At 42.6% G+C, this 24,057-nt stretch overlaps 1 protein-coding gene across 1 annotated transcript; it reads left to right on the top strand.

Annotated features, from left to right (window-relative positions):
* Positions 1–3,947: 3,947 nt before the first annotated feature.
* On the top strand, positions 3,948–23,486 carry LOC115134355 (protein spire homolog 2-like). The gene is made up of 16 exons (XM_029668217.2): positions 3,948–4,133; positions 4,259–4,765; positions 7,188–7,231; positions 7,439–7,816; positions 7,933–8,007; positions 9,751–9,915; positions 10,090–10,176; positions 12,314–12,434; positions 18,019–18,185; positions 18,292–18,508; positions 19,707–19,816; positions 19,945–20,082; positions 20,173–20,240; positions 20,456–20,483; positions 21,850–21,947; positions 22,373–23,486. Exons 2-16 carry the CDS (start codon positions 4,471–4,473, stop codon positions 22,614–22,616), a joined length of 2,235 nt encoding a protein of 744 aa, XP_029524077.1. The 5' UTR covers positions 3,948–4,133; positions 4,259–4,470; the 3' UTR covers positions 22,617–23,486.
* Positions 23,487–24,057: the final 571 nt, after the last annotated feature.

The raw sequence follows: 24,057 nt of genomic DNA, 5'->3' as shown, positions 1-24,057 counted from the left end.
TGAATTCGGACAAAACCTGGATACCTTCTGGCCATGACCCGCAAAGACCACTCCTTGTGCATGAGTGGGATTTCCGATTGTCCTTGCTTTCAGGGATCCTTGGGACAAACATGGTCTCTTTCTTGCTTTCTGGAGTAAGGCAGCTCCAAAATGCAGGTGTTTCAGCCTAGCTCAGTACTTTCTGAGGTGGAGGGGCAACCAGTGGAAAATGCAGAGCAGAGGCATTGGTAATCTTCTCTAGTTGTGCCGTGATTGGCTCAGTGTTCTGTCACTCATGGGGACACTACCTCATCACAGAATCTACAGGGAGAGCTAGGCAGTTCAAGACCCCTTGGATGCTGACATAGGTTGTATTCCAAACACTTAACAGACACACCCTCTCCCCTCAGTCCTCAAATTAAGTGGACACTTCTGATGACATCATGACGTCTGACGAGTTTACACTTGCAAGGCAAGGGGTGAGGGAGGAAGGAATCCATATTGACGTGAAGGTTTTACGTTTTGGCTGAGTTTTCTTAGCGGATGTACAATCAAAGGGAATTGAATTATGGGGCGTTTCAGGCCCCGAAGTGAACATAATTATACTCTCGCAAACTCCATTAAAAACGAGGGCTGAGGGGCTTACATTGCAAACTTCCCTTTCTTGGCTAATCATTTGGACCGACGACAAATATGGCTGCTGGGACTCTCCCAAGATCATAAGGCAAGGGAAGTGGACAAGGGTGTGTCTTTTATGAGTTTGAAGCGCAGCCATAGATTTACATTAGAAGTGCCCATCCAAGAAAGCTCAAGGTCATTGGCCACAGATGAAATTACGTCAAATCGTGCTATATCTACCGTAGCTTTGATTGGACTGATCATGTCAACATTTTTTAAACTTATTTTTTACTTATCTATTTTGTACTTAACACTTTTTTTTGTTCTTATTCTTAAAACTGCATTGTTGGTTAAAGGCTTATAAGTAAGCATTTCACTGTAAGGTCTACACCTGTTGTATTTGTCACATGCGCCGAATAACGATTTGATTTGATCCTACTTTCAAAATCTTAGCAAGCAAGCTGTCACATCTGTTCCTGCTACACCCTCTGGTGGTAGTCTGGTGTCTCCTTGACCTACAGTTCTTTCCCTGTTCTCTATTCAATTCAATTCAATTCAAGGGCTTTATTGGCATGGGAAACATGTGTTAACATTGCCAAAGCAAGTGAGGTAGACAACATACAAAGTGAATATATAAAGTGAAAAACAACAAAAATGAACAGTAAACATTACACATACAGAAGTTTCAAAACAGTAAAGACATTACAAATGTCATATTATATATATATATACAATGTACAAATAGTTAAAGGACACAAGATAAAATAAATAAGCATAAATATGGGTTGTATTTACAATGGTGTTTGTTCTTCACTGGTTGCCCTTTTCTCGTGGCAACAGGTCACAAATCTTGCTGCTGTGATGGCACACTGTGGAATTTCACCCAAAAGATATGGGAGTTTTTCAAAATTGGATTTGTTTTCGAATTCTTTGTGGATCTGTGTAATCTGGGGGAAATATGTCTCTCTAATATGGTCATACATTGGGCAGGAGGTTAGGAAGTGCAGCTCAGTTTCCACCTCATTTTGTGGGCAGTGAGCACATAGCCTGTCTTCTCTTGAGAGCCATGTCTGCCTACGGCGGCCTTTCTCAATAGCAAGGCTATGCTCACTGAGTCTGTACATAGTCAAAGCTTTCCTTAATTTTGGGTCAGTCACAGTGGTCAGGTATTCTGCCGCTGTGTACTCTCTGTGTAGGGCCAAATAGCATTCTAGTTTGCTCTGTTTTTTGTTAATTCTTTCCAATGTGTTAAGTAATTATCTTTTTGTTTTCTCATGATTTGGTTGGGTCTAATTGTGCTGTTGTCCTGGGGCTCTGTAGGGTGTGTTTGTGTTTGTGAACAGAGCCCCAGGACCAGCTTGCTTAGGGGACTCTTCTCCAGGTTCATCTCTCTGTAGGTGATGGCTTTGTTATGGAAGGTTTGTGAATCGCTTCCTTTTAGGTGGTTGTAGAATTTAACGGCTCTTTTCTGGATTTTGATCATTAGTGGGTATCGGCCTAATTCTGCTCTGCATGCATTATCTCCCTCTCTGTGTGGTTGGAGACAGGTGTGCTGGAGTCAGAGCAGATCCCTACCAGCTGCAACTCATCCATAAATCAAGACCTCTACATATACCCATTCCTGCCACTTCCACTCTGCCAGAATGTAATCTCTGCTCATTCAGTTATCATTCTAGCCTTTTGTCTATTCTCAAGATTCTGTTGCTCTGCTGTGCTCGTTTTCCTGCTTACACCATTTTTGTCCTCTCCTTGCAGTTACCTCTCTGGCTCCTGTCTCCTGTTCCACATCTCACCACCAACCACCTTGCTCTGGATATCACTCACCACCATTACCTTGGATTCCCCTCAGGACCTGTTCCCCTGTTCTACTCAGCCAACTCCAACCTCACTCTACACCCCTGGTTTTTGCAACTCATCTGTGCTACCCCGGTTCTGCACTCCCCATTTCTCTGTTCAATAAACATTTTTGTGCATTCATCCCGGCTTCCTCTTCTGAGTCCGCTCTTGGGTTCCCCCCTTCGCTCATCGTAACACAAGCTAGACAAGCAGTCATCATCATGAATCACGTAGACAATCTACTAGCAAATCCTTTTCAACCCTTGTCATATGAAGAGAAATTATAGACAAAACGTATCGGTGCTCATCGGCCATTGGACATTACACAAGTCGGAAATTTAAAATTCAACAATGAGTGATTCAGAAGTAATCAGTGTCTAACTGCAAGTGTTGCAAAGCAATCACTATGTTGCTTCCCCTGCCTACTATTCTGTCTTTTTCTAGAGCTTCAACCTGAAGATCACTGGTTCAACATTGTTTTCCCGGTAGTCTTGAAAGGACCATAAATCCAGAGAATGACAGACTTTGATGACAGAGTTTGCCCACAAGAAGGACAGTAGCGCCACATTACTGTTCAAGTGAACATAGCACAACAACAGTCTATGGCTTGGGTGGCTGGAGTTTTTAACAATATTCTGGGCCCCCCTTTCACACCATCTGATATAGAGGACCTGAATGGCAGGGAGCTCGGCCCCAGTGATGTGATCGAGGGCAGTGCTGTTGCCATACCAAGCAGTGAGGAGGCCAGTCAAGATGGTCTCAATGGTGCAGCTGTAGAACCTTTTGAGGATTTGAGGGCCCATGCCAAAACCTTTCAACCTCCTGAGGGGGAAGAGTCGCCGTTGTGCCTTCTTAACGACTGTGCGCCTGTGTGTGGACCATTTTAAGTCCTTAGTGATTTGGACACTGAGGAACTTGAAACTGTCAACCTGCTCCAGTGCAGTCCCATTAATATGGATGGGGGCGTGCTTGTCCCCCCTTTCCTGTAAGCCCACGATCAGCTCATTGGTCTTGTTGAGGGAGATGTTGTCCCGCCACCACACCTCCTACTTGTCTCATCGTCCGATGTGATCAAGCCAACCACCATCGTGTCGTCAGCAATCTTGATGGTGTTGAAGTTGAATGTGGCCACGCAGTCGTGGGTGAATAGGAGGGGACTAAGCACACACCCCTTTCGGGCCCCCATGTTGAGGGTCAGTGTGGCAGAGGTGATGTTGCCTCCCCTACCACCTGGGGTCAGCCCCTCATGAAGTCCAGTTTCCAGTTGCAGAGGGAGTTGTTCTGTCCCATGGTCCTGAGCTTGGAGGGGACAATAGTGTTGAACGCTGAGCTGTAGTCAATGAATGACATTTTCAAGCAATGCTTATTACAAGGTTATTACTTAAACTACACTATCCTATATTAACTAATGATGAACAGTCTATAACTACTTATAAACCCTTTCCAAGCTCTTATTTGTAGTCAGCTGGCTATTATTTCCTTGGGCCTACATATGGGTTGAATGTCATGAATGAGTTTCTGCATGATGCACTGCTTCTGTTGATCGCCCTGTAGCCTACTTTGATAGGATGGTGGGTTCAATATTTGGTGGGTTGGTTGGATGATGCTCTGGATGAGTGAGACAGGGGCGGAGCACAGCGGCTGTTGGGATACGCTGCAGTGGAGCCAAAAATCTGGGGAACCAGACTGTCAAACCTAAGGTTATGGTCTATTCTCTCAATAACAATAAGCTTTAAAGATGAATATATCTCTTCATCATTGTTTACCACGTATGGTCGGTCGCAAACATTTTCAACAAGTTTTCCCCTTTTTTTTCTCCTTGCAGGTTGATTGCGACACTGGCGTAAGGTTTCCGCCTTCTCTCCTTTCGGCACTGATTGAAATTCATGCAGATCAAAGATCGCTTTCGTTTACTGTTATGGTAACTCGCAGCTACGGCAGTTGAGTTGGCGTGCTGTGGGGAAGGAAGGAACCCGGCGGGAACAGATAATGGCCTCCGAGCCGGCGGAGTAATGGGATCGGTCGCCTACCGCAGCCATGGCCAGATCAACAAACAGAAGCGCCAAGGATGGAGATTCAAGGGTGTCTGCTCCCACGGACCGGGCAGAGGCGCGGGACCTGAGCGACCCCAGAGAACTGTCTCTTGAAGAAGTGCTGAAATCCTACGAGCAGCCCATAAACGAGGAGCAGGCTTGGGCGATGTGTTATCAATGCTGCAGTTGGTTGAGAGTGCCGCGCCCGGCCACTGTGACTGGTGGAGTTTACAGGGTGAAGGACCCGTCCTCTATACTCCTACTCAGGGATGGGACGGTTTCCCCAAAGCAAGAACCAGGTAAGAGAGCTCTGTTAGCTCATCTTATTTATTTATCTAACTTCCTGACTGCCATGTGCTGCACCAAAATACCTTCATCTAAACTGTAGCCTACAATATAATTTATTATAGGCTTTTCAGCTAATGCTCAATGAATTTGATAAGCTATTGATTCCCTATTTGTAGGCTATAATTGCAACATGGTATATTGTTTTGAATGGGCAATTTACAATAAATGCGTCAGTCGCACTCTCTCCCCACACAGGGATGGCTTGGATTGGCAATTATTATTACAGTGGAATTCCCCCATGTATCGATTTGTTACAGAAGGTTTAGAGTTTAGACATATTGTGCAGATTTGTAATCTGTTTACCATTCACAAGTGTTTCGGTTAAAGGATCCCTTTGGATGCCAAGAAAATACCTGGGTGCACTATGGGCTCAGGGCCCAAAGAAAAACAATAAAAACAGAGTTGCTGGCGTAACTAACTGGGCCATGGCATGATAAAATAAAGGGTACAATTGGGAGTGGAAAGAGATAGTAGGCTAGTAGATTACGAAATGTTGCAACATTATTAAGGGCATGGAAATAACACATAAAGTAGAGAACAATATGAAATCAACTTAGCATTATGCTAATTTTCTATTTAATTTTAAATAGGTTAGTTTGTAAGAGGTAATACAAGTAAAATTATGTCACAAGTTGGACAATAATTCATCCAATAGTTTAGGCTATAGATCAGTTGCTGAGACAAGAGTTGTATAGGCCCAAATATATAAATACTTTGTTATTATTACTATTGAACAACGACAAAAGTATATAAAGAACAATGTAAATCACATTTAATAACAGAGACAGTATTGACAGCTCACTACAGCGTCACTGTGGTCATCTTGTCTTGGGAGTTGTTTACTTAGGAGGGGTGTTTCTTGGATGTTTTTGTTTACATTTATGGGACCATTTACAGAAGATAGTCAGTCAATTTAATGGGCTCAACAAAAATATATTACTGCATATGTATGGTACATGTGTTCTTGCTGATGACCCAAATGTATTGCATTATTGATGCAGTTGGTCTGTATGGGTAGAGTTGAATACATATGTTGTTCTGAACTTTCATCACACATCACAACCTGTCTGGTCATCACAATTACTTAACCCTGGCAAATGAGTGAGTAATGAAGTAGGCTACAGGGATGGTTGGTTAAGGTTAGCCTACTAAGGGTGTGTTTTATACTGATTATGAATGAGGTCACCAGGAAGTTGGACCTGGTGAGGTCACTAGTAATCTCACTCTCTCTATATTCTGTCCCCCGCCCTCTCTTTTCCCTATAGTTCTCTCTGATATGCTTGTATTTATTTTTTAACTCCCTCTGTTTTTTTTGTACATTTCTTGTCCCCCATATTTCCATGGCAACAGATGACATGGTCCATAATTTGGGTGTGGGGGAAACCACAGGGGCAGCAGAGATAAAACAGTACCAAAATAGATGAAATCTTGAAAATATTGCCTGAAATAAGGCTGTGTTTACACAGGCAGTCCAATTCTCATCTTTTTTTCCCACATTGGCCAATTAGTGAAAAAAATATCAGAATTGGGCTGCCTGTCTAAACGCAGCCAAACTATCATCACCAGACATGCACAAGATGAAAGACTCCATGTTCTCTCAGAGACGCTGTCTGTGTCATTGGTTACATGAACCTGACCGGCCATAATGAAACCTGTCTTATGGTTCAGAAAGGATCTATTACTCTGCTTCTGACGGGCTTGAATAGAAATGTCTTCACCCTCCTGAAAGAGAACAGTACTACCACTTTGTGTCAGGCAGACTCTTTGCCCACGGCACAGATATATTTAGATAGTCTCTGTTTCTATGGGCCTGGCCCTGCTTTCAGTGCTTTGTTCTGGACAGAAAGAGTAGCACTGACCCCTCACCCAGGCCTCTCCACCAGTCTCCGGTTCTGCAGGGCTGCTGTGCTGAACGTGTAGTTTCAGGCCTCCCAGGTGTCATGAATGACATCTGAGCCCTGCGCTTCCCTGTACACACAGAAAACTGAGCCGCTACTGGCTAGCTGAGTTGGGAATGCAGCACATGAGATATATAGAATGTAATGACTGTGAAATAAAAAATGCGCATTCTAGAGCCATAAAGGGATCAAAGGTGGGAAAATGATGCATCTTGTCTGTATTTTCTTCTGTATATCATATTTTCTATTCATATTTAGACCCAAGAAATGCAAAGTAACCCAACGCTATATTAAGGGGGTTATAACCTTTTTCAGATCTAAGAAGCCAATATTTCTCAGATCAACACAGAATATATTGTATAAAAAATGTGTGAAATTAATGGAGATTTCCAGACCATGTCAGGGAGGAGAGCAGGCATAAAACACTTTGTTGCCAAGGTAATGCAGCTGCATGCCTACTTTCTTGTCTTCATAGATGACACAGATGGACCTCCCCTTCCACCAATCACAGAGCGCCAGGTGAGTTTCTGAACCCCTCATCCCCACCCTGTAATATACAACCCACTGTCATAGGTGAATGTCAGTCTTTTCCCTCTTTGATCAACTATAAGCACACGTCTGCTGTGCCGGTCTCCGTATTTGGAGCTGGCCCTTTTCCCTCCTCCTCAAGGTCTCCAGCTGTTCAGTCCTATTTATTTCCTCTATCACTCGCTTCTGTTTCCTCAGCTGGTTCAGTCTCTTGGCGTGGCCATCTACCAGGCCCTAGACTGGGGACTGGATGACAGTGAGGAGCGGGAGCTGAGTCCTCAGCTGGAACGGCTCATTGAGCGCATGGCAGGAGGAGATCATAGCCTGCAGGCCGACTCCGGCAGTGGCAACGGAACAACAGATGAGGGCTACAGTGGACAGGAGGAAGAGGAAGAGGAGGGAGAAAAGGGGGCTATAAGACCAGTGTGTACATTCAGCCAGGTGATGACGCTGTGCACCTCCAGATTGGCAAACCCTGTTCTTGCTCCGGAGCACTACCAGGCTGTGTGCAGAGCCTTGTTCGTTGAGACTCTTGAGCTGCAAACCTTTCTGATCAAAATCCGAAATGCCAAGGAGGTATGTTCCCGATTTGTCTCTGTATCAAAGATTACAGAGCCGTCATGTGTAAAGCTCTGAAGTAATTGTTAACTGAATAGTTGTGTTATCATCAGTGTATTATCATTTCACTGTAGATGCTGAAGAAGATCAATGGAGAGGATCCTCAGGAAGATCAAGCTGAGATCGATGCACTGAAACACACAGACTGGGTGAGATTCAGGGATTGTGTGTGTTGTCTGTGTCACTGTGTGTGTAGGTGAGGATATGTTCTTTCATTGGGTTGATGGGGTGTGCGAGGTACATGAGGGCTTATGTGTGAGAATACACTGCCTTCAGAAAGTATTCACACCCCTTGACTTTTTCCAAATTGGATTGTTTTACAAAGTGGAATTAAAATGGGTTTATAGCTGTGAGGGTTTCTGGGTAAGTCTCTAAGATCTTTGCATACCTGGATTGTACAATATTTGCCTTTATTATTTTTTTAATTCTTCAAGTTGGTTGTTGATCATTGCTAGACAGCAATTTTCAAGTCTTGTCATAGACTTTCAAGCAGATTTAAGTCAAAGTTGCAACTAGGCCACGCAGAAACATTCACTATCATCTTGGTAAGCAACTCCAGTGTAGATTTGGCGTTGTGGTTTAGGATATTGTCCTACTGAAAGGGGAATTTGTCTCCCAGTGTTTGTTGGGATGAAGACTGAAACAGGTTTTCCTCTAGGATTTTTCCTGTGTTTAGCTGTGTTCCATTTCTTTTTATCCTAAAAAACTCCTTAGTCCTTTCCGATGACAAGCATGCCCTTAACAGCCACCACCATGCTTGAAAATATGAGGTGATACTCAGTGATGTGTTGTGTTGGATTTTCCCCAAACACAACGCTTTTTATTCAGGACAAAAAGTTCATTTCTTTGCCACATTTTTTGCAGTATTACTTAAGTGCCATGTTGCAAACAGAATGCATGTTTTGTAATATTTTTTTCTGTACAAGCTTCTTTTTTTCACTCTGTCATTTAGGTTAGTATTGTGGAGTAACTACAATTGTCACGCCCTGACTATAGAGAGCCTTTTTATTCTCTATTTTGGTTAGGTCGGGGTGTGACTAGGGTGGGTGATCTAGTGCATTTATTTCTATGTTGGCCTGGTATGGTTCCCAATCAGAGGCAGCTGTTTATCGTTGTCTCTGATTGGGGATCATATTTAGGCAGCCATTTCCCCACTGGGTTTTGTGGGATCATGTTTTTGTGTTGATGCCTGTGAGCTCTACAGAACGTCACGTTTCGTTGCTCTTTATTGTTTTTGTGAGTTTCAATTAATTAAACGTGGAACTCTACGTACACAGACTTTTTTTTTTCCTTCCTCAACTGCAACTGAGTTAGGAAGGACGCCTGTATCTTTGTAGTGACTCTGTATTGATAGACCATCCAAAGCCTAATTCATAACTTCACCATGCTCAATGGGATATTCAACGTCTGTTATTTTTGTACTTTTTAAATGTACATTTATCAATCGCAAGGCATTGCAAGACATTAAAAAACCTCCCTGGTCTTTGTGGTTGAATCTTTGCTTAAAATTCACTGCTCGATTGAGTGACCTTACAGATAATTGTATGTGTGGGGTACAGAGATCATATTAAGAACTATTATTGAACACTGAATGAGTCCATGCAAGTTATTATGTCATTTGTTAAGCACATTGTTACTCCAACACTTATTTAGGCTTGCCATAACAAAGGGGTTAAATACTTATTGACCATAGACATTTCAGCTTTTAAATGTTTTTTGTGTGAACATTTTCTACAAATACAATTCCACTTTGACATTAAGGAGTATTGTGTGTAGATCAGTGACACAATCTCAGTTTAATCCATTTTAAATTCAGAGTGTAACACAACAAAATATGTAAAAAGTAAAGGGGTATGAATACTTTCTGAAGGCACTGTATATGTGTATTTCAGACTCGTCTCTGGGTCCAGTTGATGAAGGAGCTGAGACAGGGGGTGAAACTGAAGAAGGTGCAGGAGCATGAGTTTGACACACTGCCCACTGAGTTCAGCCTCACTCCCTTTGAGATGCTCATGCAGGACATCCGCACCCGCAAGTTCCAGCTGCGGAAAGTCATGGTGAGCTGGGTATTGGTACTGATAGATTCTTGATCAATGGATTAGACAGAATTAACACAGAATTATACAACCTATAATTCAACCCATTTTCATGGGAAATTTAGTGATTAATGAATGAGAGTAGTTATTTCTCCTGTATGTATCTCCCAGCCCTCACTAATTTTCTCTCTGTAGGAGGATGGTGACATCCCCACACGAGTGAAAAGAAATGCCCATGAGTTTATTTTGGACTTCATCAGGTCTCGCCCTCCACTGAAACCAGTGAGTGTCCCTTCAATTACATTTATTCTGTTGACTAGGGTGACCACATGTCCCGGATTGTGTGGGACAGTCCTGCATTTTGTCCCTTTTCCCCGCAACCAAACAACCATGTTCTGCATTTTATTAACAAATTCAAACACCATTCATTTGGAAGGAAAAAAAAGTTAATTTGTCCCATATTTCAGTTAGAAATTCCAACCTGTCTCTTGCAGTCACGTTGGCTTATGAACAAATGTATATAATAAGGATGTAGTGCTGGTGAGGTTAAACACTTCTCCAATTGTTATTGAGATCTGATATTATGTGTAGCGAGACATAGGCAATGTCATAGGCCTATCATAAACCAATCACATTTTTTAAATCCTTTCGGGCTAAATTCCAGCTAAACTTGGAGAGGACTATGGAAGTCCAAAGAGGACATATGAATAAAGACAAGTTGTCACGCCCTAACAGTAGTTATCTCTGTTTTTTAAATATTTTGGTTAGGTCAGGATGTGACTAGCGTGAGTACGCTAGTTTTTGTATTGTCTAGGGTTTTTGTATGTCTAGGGTTGTTGTAGGTCTAGGGGGTTTTGTATTTCTATGCTGGCCTGATATGGTTCTCAATCAGAGACAGCTGTTTATCGTTGTCTCTGATTGGTAGCCATTTGGTGTTTGTGGGATCTTGTCTATGTGTAGTTGCCTGTCAGCACTCGTTTATATAGCTTCACGTTTCATTTTTTTATTTTGTTAGTTTGTTCTGTGTTCATTTTTTAAATAAATAAGAATGTACGCATACCACGCTACACCTTGGTCCGATCCTTACGACGAACGTGTCACTCATTATATCGAGATCAAGACTTAATTATCTCAAGATCGCGACATAACAAAAGTTGTTTTGTTGACCTTACGAGATAAACTCTATCAATAGGAGTGGACGTATTGATGGTAGATTGACAGCAGTGTCATTGTGGACCAAAGACTCTACAAAGATCTAAGACCTTTCATTAGGGCACATCTCTTGTAGGTAGCCATGTGCTAGTGTATAGGCCTGGGCCTATTTATTTAGAAACCTCAACATGTGATTCACTTCACCTGTTTTACTATTTATATTTTTCTGTACTACTTGTTAATTGTTGTTTGTAACTTTGTTTTTGCTGCTAATGACAGGCCAACCTCCCTATTAAAGAGATTAAAATAAATCTACAATGGTAGACTGGTAAACTTTCGTTAACTTTCATTGGTAGTCTGCAACCACAGTTGTGGTAACTTTTCTTGCACTGAACATTCCAGATTCAATCCGTTTAAAATAGTAGTGCAACTGTACTTTTACATCTTTAAAATTGTATTGGAGCCAAAACTGGAAGCCATCTGTAACTGACAGACATAATGCAAATTCTACCTGGGTTAATCCTTAATCAAAATAAAAATGGATGTGCTGATCCACCATGGGCTCTGCCTCCCCAGCCATACTGTCAATCTATCATCAATAAGTCCACTCCTATTTATAGTTGATCTGGTGATCTCAACAACAAAAAATGTTTATGTCCCAATCACAAGAAATGTATTTTGTGATGTCAAAATGAGGGATTTGAAATTGTTTTATTCATATGTCCGCTCTGGACTTCCATGATTGAATCAGAATACAGGAAGGCTATAAAGTTTGTTAACACTGCTCTAATGTAGTCACAAAACAGTAACTCAATGCAGATTTGGACGTTTCGCCGTAAAACGTGAAGAATTCTCATTTACAAGAAAGTGATGATGGCCTATTTTGAAAATGAGGTATGCCTAACTTGGTGTTTGAGGGTATGTGGGTATATGCCCACACAGTATGGCAGAAATTGCAATTGGAGGATGCATTTTATGCATATTCTATAATGATATTCAATAGGCTACATTTGTCGATCCAAATTTAAGAAATGATGATGTCATTCGCACTACTGGGTGACAAAAAAAGGCTACACTGTGCCGCGAAATCATCCCGCATTTGAGTATTTTAAATGCGATCACCCTTCTGTTGATGTGACTGCACTGTACCAGTACCTTGTGCATAGACTGGTCAGTGAGACACAGTCTGAGACTGGGTCCTGTGTGTCTGTGTTTGTTTCTCCTGTGTTCTCAGTCTACCTGTGTGTTGTGTTGTGTTGCATGCTAGGCGTCAGAGCGCAACCTGCCCCCTCCTCCTCAGGAGCAGCAGTCCCTTCACGAACGCGTCCTTGCTGAAATCAAACAGGAGCGCAAACTGAAGCCTGTGGACTCACCCGGCTCCAAGAGATGTATGGGCATCACTGACAGTGCATTAACACTTAGAACTATATGGGTCGTTCTTCAATTATGGTGGCATTTTGGAAAAAATTTACTTCAGTTTTATAGATTTTTTAAATTGAAATATATTCCCATTCTAAATCAACTAATATGGTAGCTTAATGACTTTTTTTTTTTTTTTACCATTATGATAACATTGTGCCTCCAGTAGGAGTAGTAACACTCCAGTAGGAGTAGTAACACTCCAGGGGGAGTAGTAACACTCCAGTAGGAGTAGTAACACTCCAGTAGGAGTAGTAACACTCCAGTAGGAACACTCCAGTAGGAGTAGTAACACTCCAGGAGGATTAGTAACACTCCAGTAGGAGTAGTAACACTCCAGAGTAGTAACACTCCAGCAGGAGTAGTAACACTCCAGAATAGTAACACTCCAGTAGGAGTAGTAACATTCCAGCAGGAGTAGTAACACTCCAGAGTAGTAACACTCCAGCAGGAGTAGTAACACTCCAGAGTAGTAACACTCCAGAAGGAGTAGTAACACTCCAGAGTAGGAACACTCCAGTAGGACTAGTAACACTCCAGGGGGAGTAGTAACACTCCAGTAGGAGTAGTAACACTCCAGTAGGAGTAGGAACACTCCAGTAGGAACACTCCAGTAGGAGTAGTAACACTCCAGGAGGATTAGTAACACTCCAGTAGGAGTAGTAACACTCCAGAGTAGTAACACTCCAGCAGGAGTAGTAACACTCCAGAATAGTAACACTCCAGTAGGAGTAGTAACACTCCAGCAGGAGTAGTAACACTCCCGAGTAGTAACACTCCAGCAGGAGTAGTAACACTCCAGAGTAGTAACACTCCAGCAGGAGTAGTAACACTCCAGAGTAGTAACACTCCAGCAGGAGTAGTAACACTCCAGAGTAGTAACACTCCAGAAGGAGTAGTAACACTCCAGAGTAGTAACACTCCAGCAGGGGTAGTAACACTCCAGCAGGAGTAGTAACACTCCAGAATAGTAACACTCCAGAGTAGTAACACTCCAGCAGGAGTAGTAACACTCAGCAGGAGTAGTAACACTCCAGAGTAGTAACACTCCAGAGTAGTAAAACTCCAGGAGGAGTAGTAACACTCCAGAGCAGTAACACTCCAGGAGGAGTAGTAACACTCCAGGAGTAGTAGTAGTAACACTCCAGAGCAGTAACACTCCAGGAGGAGTAGTAACACTCCAGGAGGAGTAGTAACACTCCAGAGCAGTAACACTCCAGGAGGAGTAGTAACACTCCAGAGCAGTAACACTCCAGGAGTAGTAGTAACACTCCAGGAGTAGTAGTAGTAACACTCCAGGAGGAGTAGTAACACTCCAGGAGAAGTAGTAACACTCCAGGAGTAGTAGTAACACCAGGAGAAGTAGTAACACTCCAGGAGTAGTAGTAACACTCCAGGAGAAGTAGTAACACTCCAGGAGAAGTAGTAACACTCCAGGAGAAGTAGTAACACTCCAGGAGTAGTAGTAACACTCCAGGAGTAGTAGTAGTAGTAACACTCCAGAGCAGTAACACTCCAGGAGAAGTAGTAACACTCCAGGAGTAGTAGTAACACTCCAGGAGGAGTAGTAACACTCCAGGAGGAGTAGTAACACTCCAGGAGAAGTAGTAACACTCCAGGAGGAGCAGTAACACTCCAGAGCAGTAACACTCCAGGAGAAGTAGTAACACTCCAGGAGGAGTAGTAACACTCCAGGAGAAGTATTAACACTCCAGGAGTAGTAGTAACACTCCAGGAGGAGGAGTAACACTCCAGGAGTAGTAGTAACACTCCAGGAGTAGTAGTAACACTCCAGGAGAAGTAGTAACACTCCAGGAGTAGTAGTAACACTCCAGGAGGAGTACTGACACTCTAGGAGGAGTAATAACACCAAGGTCATCAATCCCTTAAAAAATATATAATCAAATTTTATTGGTCACGTACACGTGTTTAGCAGATGTTATTGAGGGTGTAGCGAAATGCTTTTTATATGTATTTTTTTCTTTAAAAAAAATAACCTATGGAGTTGTTTTAAGATGTTCATACCACAAATTTGACCTTTACTACTATAGCCCATAGAAACGCATTGAATAACACATTCATAAATGGCAGAAAAGACAGTCAAAAAATTTATCATGAGGAATAAAGTATTGAAGTGTTTTTAAGAAAGCTCAGGAAATAGTTTTTTTGGACACGTTTAACTCCTTATTTTTGTTTTCATGAGGAGAGCGATTTTCGAGATTTCTCATGATCTGACAAACACCGCTGTAATTCGGCCACCTTCCACCGCAGATGTGGATGTGGTGGATTGAGACACAGCCCAGGCAAAAGAAAGATATATTCAGCTTAAACTGACAGATTTTGATTGGAATTTCTCAAATGATGTTACTTAGATTGATGCAGGGGTGCATCAATACACTCTTAATGATTTGAAACAATGCATAAACATAAAGTCTGGCAGTATAAAGGACTTGCATTATGTTTTATCATTGATAAACAGATCAATATAAAACAAAAACATGTATGATGTGTAACTGGTAAGTGTCTTCACTGATATTTTCACCCTTACCCAGTCTGTAATACCTACATGTTTCAAGCAGACCACCATAGTCCCTGTGCCCAAGAACACCAGGGTAACCTGTTTAAACGACTACGCCCCGTAGTACTCACATCTGTAGCCATGAAATGCTTTGAAAGCCATGAAATACGTTTTAACAGAGTCCCACTCGGCCTATGTCACAACTCTCCTTCCATGGCAATAGATAACAGTAAAACTCCAGCCAGCATGTTTATAAAGGTAAAAGTGACACCAAATCTCCCAGCTCACATCAACACCATCATCCCAGACACCCTGGACCAGCTCCAATTTGCATATTGTCCCAACAGATCCACAGATGATGCAATCTCTATTGCAGTCCACACAGCCCTCTCCCACCTGGACAGAAGGAACACTTACAGTGGGGCAAAAAAGTATTTAGTCAGCCACCAATTGTGCAAGTTATCCAACTTAAAAAGATGAGAGAGGTCTGTAATTTTCATCATAGGTACACTTCAACTATGACAGACAAAATGAGAAGAAAAAAATCCAGAAAATCACATTGTAAGATTTTTAATGAATTTATTTGCAAATTATGGTGGAAAATAAGTATTTGGTCAACTACAAACAAGCAAGATTTCTGGCTCTCACAGACCTGTAACTTATTCTTTAAGAGGCTCCTCTGTCCTCCACTCATTACCTGTATTAATGGCACCTGTTTGAACTTGTTATCAGTATAAAAGACACCTGTCCACAACCTCAAACAGTCACACTCCAAACTCCACTATGGCCAAGACCAAAGAGCTGTCAAAGGACACCAGAAACAAAATTGTAAACCTGCACCAGGCTGGGAAGACTGAATCTGCAATAGGTAAGCAGCTTGCTTTGAAGAAATCAACTGTGGGAGCAATTATTAAGAAATGGAAGACATACAAGACCACTGATAATCTCCCTCAATCTGGGGCTCCACGCAAGATCTCACCCCGTGGGGTCAAAATGATCACAAGAACGGTGAGCAAAAATCCCAGAACCACACGGGGGGACCTAGTGAAGGACCTGCAGAGAGCTGGGACCAAAGTAACAAAGCCTACCATCAGTAACACACTACGCCGCCAGGGACTCAAATCCTGCAGTGCCAGACGTGTCCCCCTGCTTAAGCCAGTACATGTCCAGGCCCATCTGAAGTTTGCTGGAGAGCATTTGGATGATCCAGAAGAAGATTGGGAGAATGTCATATGGTCAGATGAAACCAAAATATAACTTTTTGATAAAAACTCAACTCGTCTTGTTTGGAGGACAAATAATGCTGAGTTGCATCCAAAGAACACCATACCTACTGAGAAGCATGGGGGTGGAAACATCATGCTTTGGGGCTGTTTTTCTGCAAAGGGACCAGGACGACTGATCCGTGTAAAGGAAAGAATGAATGGGGCCATGTATCGTGAGATTTTTAGTGAAAACCTCCTTCCATCAGCAAGGGCATTGAAGATGAAACGTGGCTGGGTCTTTCAGCATGACAATGATCCCAAACACACCGCCCGGGCAACGAAAGAGTGGCTTCATAAGAAGCATTTCAAGGTCCTGGAGTGGCCTAGCCAGTCTCCAGATCTCAACCCCATAGAAAATCTTTGGAGGGAGTTGAAAGTCCGTGTTACCCAGCAACAGCCCCAAAACATCACTGCTCTAGAGGAGATCTGCATGGAGGAATGGGCCAAAATACCAGCAACAGTGTGTGAAAACCTTGTGAAGACTTACAGAAAACATTTGACCTCTGTCATTGCCAACAAAGGGTATAATAACAAAGTATTGAGATAAACTATAATTTACAAATAAATTAATTAAAAATCCTACAATGTGATTTTCTGGATTTTTTTCTCATTTTGTCTGTCATAGTTGAAGTGTACCTATGATGAAAATTACAGGCCTCTATCATCTTTTTAAGTGGAAGAACTTGCACAATTGGTGGCTGACTAAATACTTGGCGATGGTCTTGTAGCCCATCCTTGGAAAGCTCTTTGGTCTTGGCCATGGTGGAGAGTTTGGAATCTGATTGATTGCTTCTGTGTACAGGTGTCTTTTATACAGGTAACAAACTGAGATTAGGAGCACAGCCTTTAAGAGTGTGCTCCTAATCTCAGCTCATTACCTCTATAAAATACACCTGGGAGCCAGAAATCATTCTGATTGAGAGGGGGTCAAATACATATTTCCCTCATTAAAATGCAAATAAATGTATAACATTTTTGACGTGATTTTCTGGATTTTTTTGTTGTTATTCTGTTTCTCACTGTTCAAATAAACCTACCATTAAAGTTATAGACTGATCATTTCTACAGTGGAGGCTGCTGAGGGGAGGACAGCTCATAATAATGGCTAGAACGGAGCAAATGGAATGGCATCAAACCATGTGTTTGATGTTTTTGATACCCTTCTACTTATTCTGATCCAGCCATTACCACAAGCTCATCCTCCCAAATTAAGGTGCCACCAGCCTCAAAACACACGATCAAGGCAACAAAGGAGTGGCTCAAGAAGAAGCACATTAAGGTCCTGGAGTGGCGTAGGCAGTCACCAGACCTTAATCCCATAGAACATTTGTGGAGGGAGCTGAAGGTTCGAGTTGCCAAACGTCACTCTTGAAACCTTAATGACTTGGAGAAGATCTGCAAAGAGGAGTGGGACAAAATCCCTCCTGAGATGTGTGCAAACCTGGTGGCCAACTACAAGAAACGTCTGAACTCTGTAATTGCCAACAAGGGTTTTGCCACCAAGTACTAAGTCATGTTTTGCAGAGGGGTCAAATACTTATTTCCCTCATTATTATTTATTTATCTATTTTCTTTCTCTCTGCATTGTTGGAAAGGGCCCATAAGTATAAATAAAATTTGATTGGACTATTTGTCCTTTAAGTGTTTTTCATGGTTGCAAATACCACCGCGATTCAAGAACGACCCATACACGTAGCATCTACCTAGCGTGGCATGTATTCTAAATGTGTTTGAGAGTTCAGTGTTTGTGTGTTGTGTTTCATTCCCCAGCGTTTGGCTCCTTGCCCTGTCTGGCACCCGCCTTCCCGTGTGATTTCAAATCTACTTCCTGCATTGACCTGTCAGTCTCAGAGCTTAGGTCCCGCCCCCTATCTCATCCTCGTGTTCTGCTCAAAGCTCCTACTCTTCAGGAGATGGAGGAGATGAGTATTTTGGAGGTGAGAGGAAAGAGAGAAGATAACTACAACACCATCTAACAATTAAGCCTCTCACACAAGAAGTCATGTTCCATTTCCTCCTCCTCCTGTCTTGTTGTTGCTGCAGGATGAGGAGTCTCCAGGAGAGCTCTGCCGGGCTGAGAGTTTTCCCACATCCATGAAACGGGACCGCTCCTTCTCTGAACATGACCTGGCTGAGCTCAGGGGGGAGATTCTCCCCTCACTGTCCGAATCCGCCCATCTGGGAAGGGCTGTGTTGTGGAGGGGGGAGAGACCACGGTCACACACGCTCTCAGGGGCTGGGCCACCCCCCACGCACAGAGGTCAGTATGCTCACTGAGCCTCCTTTCACTGCAGACAGTTTCAGGTCTTGGTCAACAGAGGGAGACATTTACTGTATTCATGTGATACTGTAGCTCCAGTCATTAATTACTGTAATCAGTTTATGAAACAGATATTTTGTTATTTTTGTCATGTCAAATATTTATTTATGTTGAAAAGCAAGCCTGACAAAAAAATCATATAATTGCAAATAAAACACATTCGTGTAAACTGTTAAATTTTTAAAAATAAATAGAGTTTGTTTTAGGGCTTCATGATAGATATAATAAACTTATAAAGCTGTACAGATAAGAACTAGATCCATAAAATGCTAGGAGGAAAACAGCTAATGGGTTTGATTGATTTCTTACGCCCCTTGATTGGTGAGATGAGGGAGATGTGTTGACCATAGTTAGTTAGTAAGTAAGTTCTCCATCTCCTTACACAAGCCTTAGCCAGAATGGAGGCCCTTACCCCCAATCTATCCCCTTAACTCTCAACTTTCCAATCTCAGGGCGGACTCTGTAACCACAAGCCGACCGAGTTGGTTTTGACCATAGTAGGAGAGAACAAAAACAAATGGGGGTTCAGTGAGTTGTCGCCACTCTTTTAGGGGAATGTCAGCCCCTTCTCATCAGAGACTTGTCCAAAATGTAGTGATGAGCAGCTGATTTACATTAGCCTACATTTAGCCTGCTGTTGTTTTCTAGTTGTTTTGTCCTTGGTCTAACCGTAAGACTTGGCTGTGGTTAAACCCCATAGGAGTCTACAGCCATGTCACAGGGTTAGTCCTCGCTCCTGCTTCCTTTACATTTAGCATTGGCACTTATTTAGTCTTAGAGGTTACATCACATACAAAGTCTTACTACTAATACCTAGCCTAATTTGGATTTACTCCGACCCCAATTTAGTTCCCCTCTTGAATGTCAAAAAAGGACCTGCTGTGATCTTCTTGCAAGTGTTCCTGCATGTGTTATACTCCACCAAAAACAAACAGATAAGAACACTAGATGTCACCACTCATTTATTTCATTGACAGCTCATTTGTAGCCTACAGCTTTAAATGTTCAGAGCTCAGACTCAATAGAAGAACATCATGGACTGTGATTCAAAGCTTTCTTCCTATTCGTCCTGTGTCTGTCTGTCTCCCCTTCCCTCTCTTCGTCTGTCTCCCTCCCTCCCTCCCTCTTCCTGTGCCAGGCTGGGTGCCCCTCTCCCCTGCCCGTATCTCTCTCAGCTCAGTGGATGAGACCACAGAAGGGGCAGAGACTGGTTCCAGCTCTCGGGGTGGCTATAAACCCAAGTGGATGGTGAGTGGCCCATTGTCTTTGATCACCTCTCCACACTGCTTCCCCTGGGTGCTCCACTTCAACCTGACCTGACTAATCTATGCGATCTCCTATCTACCTACTCAACCCCTCTCTATATCCCTGTGAAGGAGGAATTCAGTCACCCAGTGGAGAGTCTTGCCTTAACAGTCGATGAGGTCATCAATGTGCGTCGTGTGCTGGTGAAAGCAGAGATGGAGAAGTACCTCCAGAACAAGGAACTGTATTACAATCTGAGGAGAGGCAAGGTACAGGCAGTTACATCATATTCTTTCATATTGTTCTCTCAAAGCCGTATGAGCGAGGTTTTATTGATTGTATATGTATGTGTGTCCCAGGTGTGCTGTTGCTGCAGAATTAAATTCCCCCTCTTTTCCTGGCCATCCACCTGCCTGCTCTGTAAAAGGTCAGTAAACACTACACAGTATGTAGTGTTGCATTAGTACATGCACCTTTTGAAATAACACCATATTCAATTCATTTAAACTTGGTCAAGAAAAACAAGAATAATGTTGCTTTTTCACATACCATTGTGGGTTTGATTGAATAGCGCCATATGTTTTGTTGGCAGTGTAATTCAGGGGATTCTTAGCTCTGTCCCTGTGGTTCTCTCTCCTTCAGGTCTGTCTGTGGATCCTGCAGTGCAAAGGTATCCTACAGCCCCTTCCTCTTTGACAGTGTATATGCAAATTCATGTTTTTGAAATGTGTCATGTTTTCACAGTTCTTTCTGCTAATGTGGTTTGTATTCAATATACAGTATATATCTTTAGACGAGCAAAATATGTTCTGTGGTGGCTCATAATATTATTCTGTGCTTTTAATCATGTCAATTATTTTAATTTGTACCTCAGTCATCAGACCATTTGGATTTGTGTTTCTGTGCTAAATAGGTTTTAGGTCTGGGCTGTTGTAGTTTGTCGTGTGAGATTGTGGTTTGTCTTTGCTGTGTTGTTCTGTTTTGTAAGTTCATGGTTCTGAATATATACTGAACAAAAATGTAAACGCAACAATTTCAACGGTTTTACTGAGTTACATTTCATATAAGGAAGTCAGTCAAATTAAATAAATAAATTAGGCCCTAATATATGGACTTCACATGATGCAGTCATGGGTGGGCCTGGGAGGGCATAGGTCCACCCACTGGGAAGCCAGGCCCAGCCAATCAGAATGAGTTTTTCCCCACAAGAGGGCTTTATTACAAACAGAAATACTCCTCAGTTTCATCAGATGTCCAGGTGGCTGGTCTAAGACGATCCCGCAGGTGAAGAAGCTGGATGTAGAGGTACTGAGCTGGTGTGGTTACATATGGTTTGCGGTTGTGAGGCCAGTTGGACGTACTGCCAAATTTTCGAAAACAACGTTGGAGGCAGTTTATGGTAGAGAAATTAACATTAAATTATCTGGCAACAGCTCTGGTGGACATTCCTGCAGTCAGCATGCCAATTGGACACTCCCTCAAAACTTGAGACATTTGTGGCATTGTGTTGTGTGACAAAACTGCTAATTTTAGTGGCCTTTTATTGTCCCTGGCACAAGGTGCACTTGTGTAATGATCATGCTATTTATTCAGCTTCTTGATATACCATACCTGTCAGGTGGATGGATTTTCTTGGCAATGGAGAAATGCTCACTAACAGGGATGTAAACAAATTTGTGCACAACATTTCAGAGAAATAAGCTTTTTGTGATATAGAACATTTCTTGGTTCTTTTAATCCAGCTCATGAAACATGGGACCAACACTTTACATGTTGTGTTTATTTTTTTGTTCAGTATAGTTTGTGATTGTGCTTTGAGGTTCTGTTGAGGTTGATGTTTTGTGACATTGTTTCTCCCTCATTCTCGCAGCTCTGTCTTCTCATATTTCCTAATCTTATTAAGTCTGCCATTTCCTCTTCACTTTCTCCTGCAGATATATGATCTCTCTCAGTTCTTCAAACGTCCTACTCCTCTTCCTCTTCCTCCTCACCCATGCCCATTTTAACTATCTATTTTCCCTCACCCTCTGCCACAGATGAAGATTCCTTCCAAGAAGATGGCCCACATCCCAGTCTACACTGTGGGCTTTCACAGCAGCCCAAAGAGCCATGGTCGCAAGAGTGAGGTTTACAAGTGAGTCTTGTTTACCTGTACAGTATATTTTTCAGTCTATTTGAGTTACTTCATGGCCACTGAACTGGATCTCTTTACCTCAGCAGAGGACGTCTTTGCTCACCCCAGCCAATAGTAACTCACATGCTTAATCCAATCACTTGCCATCTTCTAGATCTCTCAGCATTTGTTATGTAACTCCTCCATTTCACTCAGATCTCTAAGTAGCCATTATGTAATATTTACCCATCTGATTACTCCGCAGTCAGTCTTTAATGTCCCCCTTTAGGCCATTATAGATGGGTAGGGCCTAGAGTTGTTCCAAACCATGTGCCCTGACCGGGAAAAACTCCAGGCCAATGCGACCTGATCAGAGTGTTCCTGGTCATGTTATATACTCAGAGCGCTCCACGGAAGGGTTATAACACCTGTCTCCCTCTCCACAGATCTTTGCGCACTCTCTCCCGCCGGTCTGTGGAGGAGGAGTTCCCCCACCTGTACGCCCATGGCTGCAGCCTGCGGGATGTCTGTGTGGACTGCACCAAGTTTGTGGCTGATGTCATCTCGTCCAGTCGCAAGAGCCTGGACATCCTCAACAACACTCCCAAGAGGGAGAGTGCTACGCCCAAGACACACCCCCAACCTCATGCGTCACCACATCCGCCCACCTTGAAGAGGAAGAACAAGTGAATAGATCGACTGTTGGTTTTTCCTGCGCCTCCTTAACAGGGTTGCACCTGTGCTGCACGACTAGCCTACTCAAATACCCCACCATTCCCCCTAACCTGCAAGTATCCCCTCCTCCTGCTGAAGTGCTTGTTAAGGGTTGTTCCTCCCCCACTCCACTGTGGAGGTTCATAGGAGGATATGGCCTAGGAACAACAATAAGTCTGCCTCATCACAGCAGTGATTACTTCACTCACTGGTCTGATGCACAGCTGAAACAGAGAGAGGACGTAAGGGAGAAGTGGAGGGCAAGCAGAGAAGGGAGGCAAAACAGAGGGAGGAGGAAATAGGTGAGAGAGGAAGAGGTAAGGATGATTGGAAAAAGTAGATATATCTACTGTAGGAGCCAAGAGTTTGGTTTAGGCTAAACATTTAGCTCCCTAGTTGCCTTGTTGTAGTTGTGAAACACCAAAATAACACATTTAAACTGTAAACGCACCTTGCCATGACACACCTTCTTAGAACACTGGATTTTTTTTCTGGAATTTTAAAATAACACTATGGCAAGTTCAATAGAAGAGATATTTCACTATGACAATAGTTGTTGGAATGTGCTAGGATTGTCTGTGGTCCAACTTAATGATGCATGGTGACATTGTCTGTACGACTGTTTGAATGTAACCGGGTCTGAGAGGACTAGTAAAGGTCAGTTCTGGGTAAAAGAGATCCTGAGAGAGACCATTCCTGTTGGCACCACACGGGACTGGACCCCAGCCGTCTATCTCTGCTGCTTCAGAATGACATTTAAGCCCCCTCTCTCACCCTGTGAGATCTGCTCTAATTTTCTAAACACTAAGTAAACCTTAACTGCAATAAATCTAATGTAACCATGAAGTACTATGTCTACAGTGTGGATCTGTCCATCCTTCCATAGAAGGCTAAGTAAGCATTATACTGTATATTTCTATATAACTGTTGAAGCCTAGTTTTCCTGTTGACCGTGAGTGACCATGTGAAGATCTTAAGCTTTGTTAGACAGGGTAAAAGGTCAGAGAAATTCTTCACTAATCGCATGCGCTAGCCTACATGTTAAAACACTATGATCGTTCATTAAACTTTTAGATACACCTATACAGTGGGGCAAAAAAGTATTTAGTCAGCCACCAATTGTGCAAGTTCTCCCACTTAAAAAGATGAGAGAGGCCTGTAATTTTCTTCATAGGTACACTTCAACTATGACAGACAAAATGAGTAGAAAAAATCCAGAAAATCACATTGTAGGATTTATTAATTTATTTACAAATTATGGTGGAAAATAAGTATTTGGTATATACCCTTTGTTGGCAATGACAGAGGTCAAATGTTTTCTGTAAGTCTTCACAAGGTTTTCACACACTGTTGCTGGTATTTTGGCCTGTTCCTCCATGCAGATCTCCTCTAGAGCAGTGATGTTTTGGGGCTGTTG

Source organism: Oncorhynchus nerka, linkage group LG9a (assembly GCF_034236695.1).
Source record: "Oncorhynchus nerka isolate Pitt River linkage group LG9a, Oner_Uvic_2.0, whole genome shotgun sequence".
NCBI classification, from domain to species: Eukaryota; Metazoa; Chordata; class Actinopteri; order Salmoniformes; family Salmonidae; genus Oncorhynchus; species Oncorhynchus nerka.
The sequence above is the reverse complement of the archived record's forward strand: the minus strand, read 5'-3'. Positions and strand labels throughout refer to the sequence as shown.